Source organism: Salmo trutta, chromosome 16 (genome assembly GCF_901001165.1).
Source record: "Salmo trutta chromosome 16, fSalTru1.1, whole genome shotgun sequence".
NCBI classification, from domain to species: Eukaryota; Metazoa; Chordata; class Actinopteri; order Salmoniformes; family Salmonidae; genus Salmo; species Salmo trutta.
Genome location: NC_042972.1, coordinates 40,052,307 through 40,065,000, shown reverse-complemented (window position 1 = coordinate 40,065,000; position 12,694 = coordinate 40,052,307). Strand labels below are relative to the sequence as shown.

Here is a 12,694-nt window from a genome sequence, read left to right as displayed (position 1 = left end):
AACACCATGTCAAATTAAAACACCGCATTTTAACAGAATTATTGGAAAGAAAGCGCAACTTGGGGATCAATTTATTTATTTTGAGGCTATATACACTAATTCACATTGAACATGTACAGATCATGGACCTTTACTCAAAAGGCAAAACATTTACCAACTCATTATACAGGTTACACCCACACAGGCCGTAACCAGGTGTTTTGGAAATTCTACACAGGGACAATAAGTCAATCAATAATTAAACTGGAGAGGTTCTAACAAACTAGATGCATCATCGTACATGTCTGTCATGCACTCTCGGGGCAGTCCTGTTTGGTTACAGACACGTTGCATAGTTCAACACGTTATAGAACGTGTTCTGCCAGATGGTCCTTATATGGGGGGGGGGGGGGCAGGAACCAAGGATTATTTAAACCACTAAAATAAGATTTTCCATCACAGGTTTACAGAACAGATGGTGCCAGTACGGTTTAGACGTGACGAGGAAAATACTTGAGAAACAAAAAGGACAGATGTTCATTTAAAATCTGTGTTGAAGTCATAGGTGTCATCTGTGTGGACTGAGGAGAGGTCAATGACTGGGACAGGAACCTGTAACCTCACCTTGGCTTGTTTGTCTGCAAAGGAAAAATCATTTCTTAAGTGACATTGACAATACACTTGTTTAGGAATGTCACAGGAATTAAGCTTTGCCCTGAAATACAAAAAAATGTATCTAATTTCATAATAGATTCCAGGCAAGGTACTCCGCCTGGCTCAGCAGTGGATCAGAGTTGGATTAGAAGTCTTCACTTGAAATTCAGACTTGTGTTATTGTCCTCATTTCCACACAGACTGACTACATTAACTAGGCATGTAACAGGAATGAAGCTGGTTTTCTTTTATATTGATTTACTTGTGACTGGTGTCTTTATTTGTGGTTCATCTGTTTCTGCAGTCACTTCCTCAGACACCTCTTTAACCCCACCAGCCTGAAATCAAGAGGAAGATATTGCAGTAGTAACTCAGCTTTGCCACTGATTAAGACATTTGGTTTAGGTGTTTACCAAAAAATGCATTTGATTATTGATTACAGGCAAGGTACTCGCTCAGCAGGGGATCAGAGTTGGATTAGAAGTCTTCACTTTAAAATCAGACTTGCATTTTTGTCCTCATTTCCATATTAGCACAGACTGACCCTACTTTTATCTGATTCATCAGGTTAGAAACATAAGCTAAAGATTTTCAGATACCTCTTGGTTTTCACAGCTACCCTCCATATCTTCCTCAGTGGGCTCTGGAGCAGGTTTGTCCTCAATAACATCACTCAGCACTCCGGCGGTGGGGCCTTTAGACAGGAGGACAATGCTGCTGGCCTGGTTTGGGAACTTTACACCTGGGAGGAGAGTGGGTCAGTCATCATCACACAATACACTCCTTACTGTAAAATGAGACAATTTAGTATTTTCTCTAATAGAATTAACATACTTCTTAGAGTCTCCTCGTTGCCTTTCCGCAACTTGTCCAAGTCCCACCCATTCTGCAGCTCTCTTACAATGTCTTCAGAGAGGTATGGGGGAAGGCTTGGCTTCTCAGGGGCTTTGCAGTGGTAACTCAGCTTTGCACTGAAAATATATCATTTTTTGGTATATAAAAAATTAAAATAAATATCATTCTAGTTTCCAGGCAAGGTACTCAGTCTTACTCAACAGTGGGATCAGAGTTGGATTAGAAGTCTTCACTTAAAATCAAGAATTGCGTTAATTATCCTCATTTCCCATGCTAGCCTGCATATAAATGGGTAACAAATTGTTACGATGACAACACTTACCCTGTCCAATCATTGAGGAAGGTAGAGGCAGCCAATTCTGTGTTGGGGACCCCACCCTTCTGCAAAAATCCACGCTTCTTGGCAAAAAAGGATAAAAACTCCAGGGAGTTTCTAAAGTCTGGAACATTGTACTGAAGCATTACCTGAAAGACAAAGTCCATGATTACCTATCAGTATGCTCAGCAGAGCTAGGGCTTGATCTTAAACTTGGCAGGAAAATGTCCTTACACTAGTTTTATTTAACTAGGCAAGTCCGTTAAGAACAAATTCTTATTTACAATGACGGTCTACCCCAGGCCAAACCCTAATGACGCTGGGCCAATTGTGCACCACCCTATGGGACTCCCAATCACAGCCAGGTGTGATACAGCCTGGGATCGAACCAGGGTCAGCAGTGACACATCTAGCACTGAGATGCAGTGCCTTGCGCAACTCGGGAGCCCAAGTGAGTAGCAGGGATCTCCCTCGTCTCACCTGTTGCTTGTTGCACTGTTTGAGCAGGGTCCTGACGGCCTCTAGAACAGTCTCCTGCTTATCCTCCACCTGGAGACTCCTCAGCGCCATGGCAGCTTTTGGGTTAGACTGGGCTGCCACTATCCCTGGGCTGTCAATCATTTTGACATTCTTAGATATGTGGACGTCTTGGAAGCACCTGCAAGGGTCAAACATCAGCTGTGTTAGGTGGGAAGCTTCAAATGAGTCATGCATTGAGCAAATTCAGGAAAACAGACATAGCCAAGTGTGACTGTTTTGCCCTAATTAGCAAGACCCAGATGAAGTGTATGAAGCTCAGTGTTGGATTGAATATAGACTCCACGGTTTCGTCAGATCAACTTCATCACGCTTCATACAATTCCTCACCATCTGCGAATAAAACGGACCCCATCACTATCATGAATTAAAATGGTTCAGCTTTGCTCACCTGGTGATCCCTCTCTGGACTCCTGCATTACAGGCCCTCAAGCCCTTCAGGCTGTTGATCAGACTGCTCTTCCCCACATTTGGGAACCCTGAGGGGACAGAGGAGGGCATCAGAGGTGGAAGTCATAGACAACGGGTATTATACTGTGCAGGATAAACCCTTAAAGATTAATCATATTGTCAAGGGGTCCTGATAGAGCAGACATAAATTGCTGATGTGTGCATGCAGTCATGATATAATTGATCAAATAAACTGAAAGATCACAAATAAGAGATCAGACATAGGGTACCCAACAGGGCACTGATTGCCATGTATGAGATCAGAGTTGGATTATTAGTCTTCACAGACATCAGTAGTTCACATAAATCCTCATCATTTCTCATCCACAACCCTTTAATAACACCATTTGAGAGCCATACTAATCAATGTAAAAGATGCTGTTCATGTTTGAGTAATGGTTAGGGGAGTAATTTCCTTACCGACTAAGCCCACTTTTAGTGAGCCCTCTCTCCCTGTTGCATTTGCATAGTCCCCCAGGAGCTGGAGAAGACTGCTGCTGCCATAACAGGCCACTCCTTTGGTCTGGTCTACTACTCCATTAAGAGTTGCAAATCTGGCCTTCTTCTCTTGCTGTTTAAAAAAAAAAAAAATGTAAATGCATTAATTATCAATATTCTAATAGTTTACACAGTAAGGACCCATATTCTACATTCTGCGCAGGTGACTGAAGCTGGTCATCAATATGGAACTCCCCCAAGTAGTCAGTGAAATTAATCCCATTCAAATATTTGGTACAGCATTTACATACCACTGTTTTATCCTGTAGTTGTGTGGATGCCTTGAACGCCACAGCAGGGAACTCAAGCTGAAGACACTGTAGCCACTTCTCCACATTCTCTTTAGGGACAAGATCTGAAGGATGCAAAATGTAATTTAAGGTATTAAAGTTTAACTACTTTTTGAAGTTAAACTTAAAATATAATTGACATGAAAGAATGTTATCCCATAAGGTTATTACCTATTTTGTTCAATAGGAATAGTAGCTTCTTGTTTCCTTCCCTCTTCAGCACAGCTTCCTCTAGCTGTGGGCATCGGCAGCCAAGGGGATCTCTTGCATCTAGGATTTCAACTATGACGTCAGAGGCATCGATCACCTGGAGTAAATATTAGAGTAGCTTAATGAATATTGATTCATTGGGACACTCAGGTAGGGCATGTTTTCATGATAGCTTCTGTCTTGCAGAGCAACTCAGCCAGACAAGAGCTATCCTTTCCTTAACTGGGACTTAATGCCAACTGAGACATGTGGATGTAATAATCTCACCTTGTTTAATTCGGAACAAAGGTGCTTCTTCGAATTCCTTGGGTCACTTTGTTTCACCATCTGTTTCACAAGGTCCTCCTGTGATGGTAACTCCTGTGGAGTTAAAAAGTGGAGTTAAAATAGTGTCAAGCTACACGGAGGGCATGATCTTTGACGCACCTATTACCTTTCGAGCTTTCTTCGCTTTAGGGTCTGCATCCCTGCCGGCAGCGTTTTCCTTCTTCCTCTTCTGAGCCCGTTCTTGTTGCTTGGCAAGCTTCTTTTTCTCCTTTTCTTCTTCAAGCTGGGTTGGAGAGAAGGTAAAAACAAAATGATAGACCAAATTATTTTGCCCCCTAAAATATGGAAGCGATGAGCCCACACATGTACCTGGATGTTATCCCCAAAACAGTTAATGGCCTCACCTTTGACCTCCTCTGTTCAGCTTCCCTCAGAATATCCTCTTTGAATGGTGCTTTGTTGGGAACTCCAATATCCTTTTTCACTTTTTTGCCAACTCCTTTCTTTTTTGCATCTTTTCTTAGTTTTTTGTTGTGTTCCCGGACCTAAAAACAAACAAATTAGATTAGAAATCATGACAAGACAAAATCGCTTACATTCATACATATTATATATGCACATGTTATACAACAAGATGGCGCCGACAGACATGGCAGCTTTGCCTCCATCTCCTAAGCAACTTACAAGCTTTTGCTACACCCACCAAATATTTGTATGCGACCAATAGTTTCAAAATCAGATTGTATCTCCAACTTAGTTAACGTTGGCTACCTAACGTTAACAATGTATATATTTTTTTACGTTAGCAATGTATGACATCAGCTAGGAGTCGCCTTAAAGAGAGTGGTGACTAATGAGTGCAATTCACAATGTTTACCTTTTTCTGTATTTTGTAACGTTTGGAGCAAGACACGCGTTTACTTGCTTTCTTTAACCCTGAAAAACATGAACGAAATTCTAGCCAGGGTTGGCTTCCTAACAACCTAATGCTAGCTAGAGAGCTAACGTTATGACTGTGTAGCCAGCATTGGCAGTCTAACTGGCAATGGAAATGTATTCAACTGAACCTCAACAAATACTACATTAATTGTAATTAATACAGAAAAACCAATGTTCAAGCCAAATATAAAGACTTTAGCTACACTTACCTGGACGCTTCATTGCAGTGCTATAGGTCTGACAATGCGACTACAAAATTCTGCTGCACGTGGAACCAGGAGCTAGCTGTCGGAGTCTCGTCAGCAACACCAAAAAAAGTAGTTCCGGGTCACGGCATTTCCTAAATAAAAGTACCCCACGTAATACACTATAGGCATATCAATTACATATTGGCTTGTAGAGAGAAAACTATTCTAGGTGCCAAAATAAAGTGGGGTTGGTATTATTCACTATCCCACTGGGTACACACTGGTTGAATCAACGTTGTTTACACGTCCTTTCAATGAAATTACATTGAACCAATGTGAAATAGACATTGAATTGATGTCTGTGCCCAGTGGGTAGGGTCTGTAGAATCTCTATGTATGGTGTTATTTCATGAGGGACTGAGGTCTATATACCCAACACGTTCTACTCCATAACAGTAAACGTGCAATGCTAGAATGTGATATCTGTGCAATTTGGTATCACTTTGATTGTGTTGTAAAAAGGATGTAGACTCCGCTACTATTCTATGCAACTCAGAATCATGTAGAGATCAATTACATCCATTGCAAAATGGATTATGTCTTAAAGGGGACTGTGACACATTTATACATTATATTGATAGTGACAACAAGGTGAAATGAAATAAAAGGGTACAAACAGAGAATGTAAATGAGGCTCAGGTACAAAACCTATTGGTTGAGGAGAGTTTAATCTTCAATTGAGAGTTAACTTCAGTCGAGTCCCGTGACACTTGTTGGGGTTGTAGAGCAAAACAGAGATTATCTCCCCCTTCCACAGTGGAAAATCCCAAACGGTTCCGTCGCTACAAACAGAAGTTGGCACATCAGCGTTATTGACTTCAGATGAGTACAGTGACACTTGTGGGGGTCGTAGAGCAAATAGACGTTTTTGTGAGAAGACCGATTTTCGGGATGTCTCATGGTGTGACAAACACCACTGTAGCTCGGCCGCCTTCCACCGCAGATGCGGTAGATCACCATAGGCGGAAGCGGTGGATTGAGACGCAACACATGCAACCTGATATATCTAGTTAAAATTGACAGATTTTTATGGGAATTTTTGTATTATGTTACTTAGATTGACACACCGGTGTGTCAAATGGACCCACTTTTACATCAACACATAGAATACTTTTTTCTATATAAGCCAATATGAAATGTATAGGTCTACAGTGTGTTGCATTGGGGCCAATATAATGCCTAAGAGTAGAACGTGTTGCTGGGTATTTATATCTCAGTCCTCCATGAAATAACACCATATATTGATTCTGCACACCCTACTGAGTAATCCCAACCCCACTTTTACTTCAGCACCTAGAATAGTTTGTTCTCTATAAACCAGTATGTAATTTATAGTCCTATAGTGTATTGCATTGAATGGAGTGGGTGGAGTAGAAAGTGCTGTTGGGCATTTAGACCTCAGCCCCCCATGAAATAACACCATATATAAACTCAGCAAAAAAAGAAATGTCCTCTCTCTGTCAACTGCGTTTATTTTCAGCAAACTTAACATGTGTAAATATTTGTATGAACAACAAGATTCAACAATTGAGACATAAATTGAACAAGTTCCACAGACATGTGACTAACAGAAATGAAATAATGTGTCCCTGAACAAAGGGGGGGTCAAATTCAAAAGTAACAGTCAGTGTCTGGTGTGGCCACCAGCTGCATTAAGTACTGCAGTGCATCTCCTCCTCATGGACTGCACCAGATTTGCCAGTTCTTGCTGTGATATGTTACCCCACTCTTCCACCAAGGCACCTGCAAATTCCCGGACATTTCTGGGGGGAATGGCCCTAGTCCTCACCCTCCGATCCAACAGATTCCAGACATGCTCAATGGGATTGAGATCTGGGCTCGTTGCTGGCCATGACAGAACACTGACATTCCTGTCATGCAGGAAATCACACACAGAATGAGCAGTATGGCTGATGGCATTGTCATGCTGGAGGGTCATGTCAGGATGAGCCTGCAGGAAGGGTACCACATGAGGGAGGAGGATGTCTCCCAGTAACGCACAGCATTGAGATTGCCTGCAAAGACAACAAGCTCAGTCAGATGATGCTGTGACACACCACCCCAGACCATGACGGACCCTCCACCTCCAAATCGATCCCGCTCCAGAGTACAGGCCTCGGTGTAACACTCATTCCTTCGACGATAAACGCGAATCCGACCATCACCCCTGGTGATAAAAAAACGTGACTCGTCAGTTGAAGAGCACTTTTTGCCAGTCCTGTCAGGCCCAGCAACGGTGGGTTTGTGCCCATAGGCGACGTTGTTGCCGGTAATGTCTGGTGAGGACCTGCCTTACAACAGGCCTACAAGCCCTCAGTCCAGCCTCTTTCAGCCTATTGGGGACAGTCTGAGCACTGATGGAGCGATTGTGTGTTCCTGGTGTAACTCGGGCAGTTGTTGTTGCCATCCTGTACCTGTCCCGTAGGTGTGATTTTCGGATGTACCGATCCTGTGCAGGTGTTGTTACACATAATCTGCCACTGTGAGGATGATCAGCTGTCCGTCATGTCTCCCTGTAGCACTATCTTAGGCGTCTGACAGTACGGACATTGCAGTTTATTGCCCTGGCTACATCTACAGTCCTCATTCCTCCTTGCAGCATGCATAAGGCACGTTCACGCAGATCAGATGAGCAGGGACCCTGGGCATCTTTCATTTGGTGTTTTTCATAGTCAATAGAAAGGCCTCTTTAGTGTCCTAGGTTTTCATAACTGTGACCTTAATTGCCTACCGTCTGTAATCTGTTAGTGTCTTAACGACCGTTCCACAGGTGCATGTTCATTAATTGTTTATGGTTCATTGAACAAGCATAGGACCCTTTACAATAAAGATCTGAGAAGTTATTTGGATTTTTACGAATTATCTTTGAAAGACAGGGTCCTGAAAAAGGGACACTTCTTTTTTTGCTGAGTTTAGATTCTACAGACCTTACTGAGTAATTCCAACCCCACCTTTACAATGGCACATAGAATAGTTTTCTCTCTATAAGCCAATGTCATGTATAGGCCTACACTGTATTGCATTGGGAACTATGGAATGGGTGGAGTAGAAAGTGCTGCTGTGTATTTAGACTCTAGTGCTAGATCAGTACGGTCTGTAGAATGTTATGTTCTTTACGTTCATTTACTTAAGCTTCTCAATGTGCTCCACCTTATAATATTATTTATTTATTTTATTTATTTATTTATTTCACCTTTATTTAACCAGGTAGGCCAGTTGAGAACAAGCTCTCATTTACAACTATGATTTGGCCAAGATAAAGCAAGATAAAGCATAGCAGTGAGACAAAAACAATACAGAGTTACAAACAAACAAACGTACAGTCCATAACACAAAATAAAATAAAAATTGAAAGATCTATGTACAGTGTGTGCAAATGTAGAAGGGTAGGGAGGTAGGCAGTAAATAGGCCAAAAAGGCGAAAATAATTACAATTTAGCATTAATACTGGAGTGATATATGTGCAGATGATGATGTGTAAGTAGAGATACTGTGGTGCAAAAGAGCAAGAGGGTAAGTAATAATATGGGTATGAGGTAGTCGGGTCTGCTATTTACAGATTGGCTGTGTACAGATACAGTGATTGGTAAGCTGCTCTGACAACTGATGTTTTAAGTTAGAGAAGGCGATATAAGACTCCAGCTTCAGAGATTTCTGCAATTCATTCCAGTCATTGGAAGCAGAGGACTGGAAGGAAAGGCTGCCAAGGGAAGTGTTGGCTTTGGGGATGACCAGTGCAATATACCTGCTGGAGCGTGTGCTACGGTTGTTGCTATGGTGACCAGTGAGCTGAGATAAGGCGGGGCTTTACCTAGCAAAGACTTATAGATGACCTGGAGCCAGTTGGTTTGGCGACAGATATGTAGTGAGGGCCAGCCATAGAGGACGAGAGCATAGAGGTCGCAGTGGTGGGTAGTATATGGGACTTTGGTGACAAAACGGATGGCACTGTGATAGACTACATCCAGTTTGCTGAGTAGAGTGTTGGGAGCTATTTTGTAAATGACATCGCCAAAGTCAAGGACCGGTAGGATAGTCAGTTTTACGAAGGTATGTTTGGCGGCATGAGTGAAGGAGGCTTTGTTGCGAAATAGGAAGCGGATTCTAGATTTAATTTTGGATTGGAGATGCTTAATGTGAGTCTGGAAGGATAGTTTACAGTCTACAGTCTAACCAGACACTTAGGTATTTATAGTTGTCCACATATTCTAGGTCAGAACCGTCCAGAGTAGTGATGCTAGTCGGGCGGGAGGGTGCGGGCAGCAATCGGTTGTAGAGCATGCACTTAGTTTTACTAGCATTTAAGAGCAGTTGGAGGGCACGAAAGGAGTGTTGTATGGTGTTGAAGCTCGTTTGTTAGCACAGTGTCCAAAGAAGGGCCAGATGTATACAGAATGGTGTCGTCTGCGTAGAGGTGGATCAGAGAATCACCAGCAGCAAGAGCGACATCATTGATATTTACAGAGAAAAGAGTCGGCCGGAGAATTGAGCCCTGTGGCACCACCATAGAGACTGCCAGAGGTCACTGAACTCTATCTGAGAAGTAGTTGGTGAACCAGGCGAGGCAGTCAATTGAGAAGCCAAGGCTATTGAGTCTACCGATAAGAATGCGGTGATTGACAGAGTCGAAAGCCTTGGCCAGGTCGAAGAAAACGTCTGCACAGTACTGTCTTTTATCGATGGCAGTTATGATATCGTTTAGGACCTTGAGCATGGATGAGGTGCACCCATGACCAGCTCGGAAACCAGATTGCATAGTGGAGAAGGTATGGTGGGATTCGAAATGGTCGGTGATCTGTTTATTAACTTGGTTTTCGAAGATTTCAGAACGGCAAGGCAGGATGTATATAGGTGTATAACAGTTTGGGTCTAAGGTGTCGCCCCCTTTGAAGACGGGGATGACCACAGCAGCTTTCCAATCTTTGGGGATCTCAGACGATACGAAAGAGAGGTTGAATAAGCTAGTAATAGGGGTTGCAACAATTTCGGCGGATAATTTTATAAATAGAGGGTCGAGATTGTCTACCCCAGCAGATTTGTTGGGATCCAGATTTTGCTGCTCTTTCAGAACATCAGCTGTTTGGATTTGGGTCAAGGAGACGCGGGGGGGGGGGGGGGGGGGGTTGGGGGTGCTGAGGTGTTGGCTGTGGTAGGGGTAGCCAGGTGGAAAGCATGGCCAGCTGTGGAAAAATGCTTGAAATTATGTATTATCATAGATTTATCGGTGGTGACAGTGTTTCCTATCCTCAGTGCAGTGGGCAGCTGGGAGGAGGTGCTCTTAGTCTCCGTGAACTTTACAGTGTCCCAAAACTTTTTGGAATTAGTGCTACAGGATATGTAACAGTATAGCTTCCGTCCCTCTCCTCGCCCCAACCTGGGCTTGAACCAGGGACCCTCTGCGCACATCAACAACTGACATCCACGAAGCACCGTTACCCATCGCGCCACAAAAGCCGCGGCCCTTGCAGCGCAAGGGGAACAACTACTTAAGGTCGCAGAGCGAGTGACTTCACCGAATGAAACGCTACTAGCGCGCACCACCGCTAACTAGCTAGCCATTTCACATTGGTTACAGATGCAAATTTCTGTTTGAAAAAGCTAGCCTTAGCTTTCCTAACTGACTGAGTATATTGGTTCCTGACTTCCCTAAAGAGTTGCATATCGCAGGGGCTATTCGATGCTAATGCAGAACACCACAGGATGTTCTTGTGCTGGTCAAGGGCAGTCAAGTCTAGGGTGAACCAAGGGCTATATCTGTTCTTAGTTCGACATTTTTTGAATGGGGCATGTGTATTAAGATGGAGAGGAGAGCACTTTTGAAGAGCAACCAGGCACACTCTACTGATGGGATGAGGTCAATATCCTTCCAGGATACCCAGGCCAGGTCGGTTAGAAAGGTCTGCTCGGTGAAGTGTTTTAGGGACCTTTTGACAGTGATGAGGGGTGGTCATTTGCCCACGGACCCATTACGCACGCAGGCAATTAGGCAGTGATCGCGGAGATCCTGGTTGTATACAGCAGAGGTGTATTTAGAGGGCAAGTTGGTCAGGATGATATCTAAGAGGGTGCCCATGGTTACGGATTTTGGGTTGTACCTGGTAGGTTCCTTGATAATTTGTGTGAGATTGAGGGCATCAAGCTTAGATTGTAGGACGGCCGGGGTGTTAAGCAAGTCCCAGTTTAAGTCACCTAACAGTACGAACTCTGAAGATTGATGGGGGGCGATCAATTCACATATGGTGTCCAGGGCACAGCTGGGGGCTAAAGGGGGTCTATAACAAGTGGCAATGGTGAGAGACTTGTTTCTGGAAAGGTGGATTAAAAAAAACTGGATAGTATGAAAGAACTCTGTAGGCTATCTCTGCAGTAGATTGCAACTCCGCCCCTTTTGGCAGTTCTATCTTGTCGGAAAATGTTATAGTTAGGGATGGAAATTTCTGGATTTTTGTTGGCCTTCTTAAGTCAGGATTCAGACACAGCTAGGACATCCGGGTTGGCGGAGTGTGCTAAAGCAGTGAATTAAACAAACTCAGGGAGGAGGCTTCTAATGTTAACATGCATGAAACATATTATTTTACGGTTACAGAAGTCAACAAATCAATCAAATTGCAATCAAATTTATTTATAAAGCCCTTCTTACATCAGCTGATGTCACAAAGCGCTGTACAGAAACCATCTTAAAACCCAAAACAGCAAGCAATGCAGGTGTAGAAGCTCGGTGGCTAGGAAAAACTCCCATGAAAGGCCAGAACCTAGGAAGAAACCAAGAGAGGAAGCAGGCTGTGAGGGGTGGCCAGTCCTCTTCTGGCTGTGCCGGGTGATGATTATAACAGAACATGGCCAAGATGTTCAAATGTTCATAAATGACCAGCAGGGTCAAATAATAATAATCACAGTGGTTGTCGAGGGTGCAACAGGTCAGCACCTCAGGAGTAAATGTCAGTTGTCTTTTCATAGCCGATCATTCAGAGTAACTCTACCACTCCTGCTGTCTCTAGAGAGTTGAAAACAGCAGGTCGGGGACAGGTAGCATGTCCGGTGAACAGGTCAGGGTTCCATAGCCGCAGGCAGAACAGTTGAAACTGGAGCAGCAGCACGGCCAGGTGGACTGGGGACAGCAAGGCGTTATCAGGCCAGGTAGTCCTGAGGCATGGTCCTAGGGCTCAAGTCCTCCGAGAGAGAGAAAGAGAGAAAGACAGAAAAAAGAAAGAAAGAGAGAATTAGAGAGAGAATACTTAAATTCACACAGGACATCGGATAAGGCAGTAGAAGTACTCCAGATATAACAGACTGACCCTAGGCCCCCGACACAAACTACTGCAGCAAAATACTGGAGGCTGAGACAGGAGTGGTCAGGAGACACTGTGGCCCCGTATGACGATACCCCCGGACAGGGCCAAACAGGCAGGATATAACCCCACCCACTTTGCCAAAGCACAGCCCCCACACCA

The 12,694-nt window shown here is 43.7% G+C and overlaps 1 protein-coding gene and 4 non-coding genes across 5 annotated transcripts; all 5 read right to left on the bottom strand.

Annotated features, from left to right (window-relative positions):
- Positions 1-59: 59 nt before the first annotated feature.
- On the bottom strand, positions 60-5,332 carry LOC115150752 (guanine nucleotide-binding protein-like 3). The gene is made up of 15 exons (XM_029694377.1): positions 5,205-5,332; positions 4,934-4,992; positions 4,461-4,601; positions 4,223-4,339; positions 4,057-4,149; positions 3,751-3,886; positions 3,541-3,644; positions 3,212-3,362; positions 2,733-2,820; positions 2,285-2,462; positions 1,811-1,953; positions 1,468-1,604; positions 1,233-1,375; positions 896-971; positions 60-617 (listed from the first exon to the last, which is right to left on the bottom strand). Exons 1-15 carry the CDS (start codon positions 5,215-5,217, stop codon positions 517-519), a joined length of 1,680 nt encoding a protein of 559 aa, XP_029550237.1. The 5' UTR covers positions 5,218-5,332; the 3' UTR covers positions 60-516.
- Positions 754-829, bottom strand: LOC115151229 (small nucleolar RNA SNORD19). The gene has a single exon (XR_003867247.1). It is a non-coding gene; the product is annotated as a small nucleolar RNA SNORD19 (small nucleolar RNA).
- On the bottom strand, positions 1,684-1,758 carry LOC115151228 (small nucleolar RNA SNORD19). The gene has a single exon (XR_003867245.1). It is a non-coding gene; the product is annotated as a small nucleolar RNA SNORD19 (small nucleolar RNA).
- On the bottom strand, positions 2,590-2,662 carry LOC115151230 (small nucleolar RNA SNORD69). The gene has a single exon (XR_003867248.1). It is a non-coding gene; the product is annotated as a small nucleolar RNA SNORD69 (small nucleolar RNA).
- Positions 3,039-3,113, bottom strand: LOC115151227 (small nucleolar RNA SNORD19). Its single transcript, XR_003867244.1, has one exon. It is a non-coding gene; the product is annotated as a small nucleolar RNA SNORD19 (small nucleolar RNA).
- Positions 5,333-12,694: the final 7,362 nt, after the last annotated feature.

Excerpts from the sequence above, each read along its gene's own strand:
- LOC115150752 (XM_029694377.1), bottom strand. Across the intron at positions 4,150-4,222 it reads AAGCGAAGAAAGCTCGAAAG|GAGTTACCATCACAGGAGGA; the intron begins GTAATAGGTGCG and ends TTAACTCCACAG. Across the intron at positions 972-1,232 it reads GTAGCTGTGAAAACCAAGAG|GCTGGTGGGGTTAAAGAGGT; the intron begins GTATCTGAAAAT and ends TCTTGATTTCAG.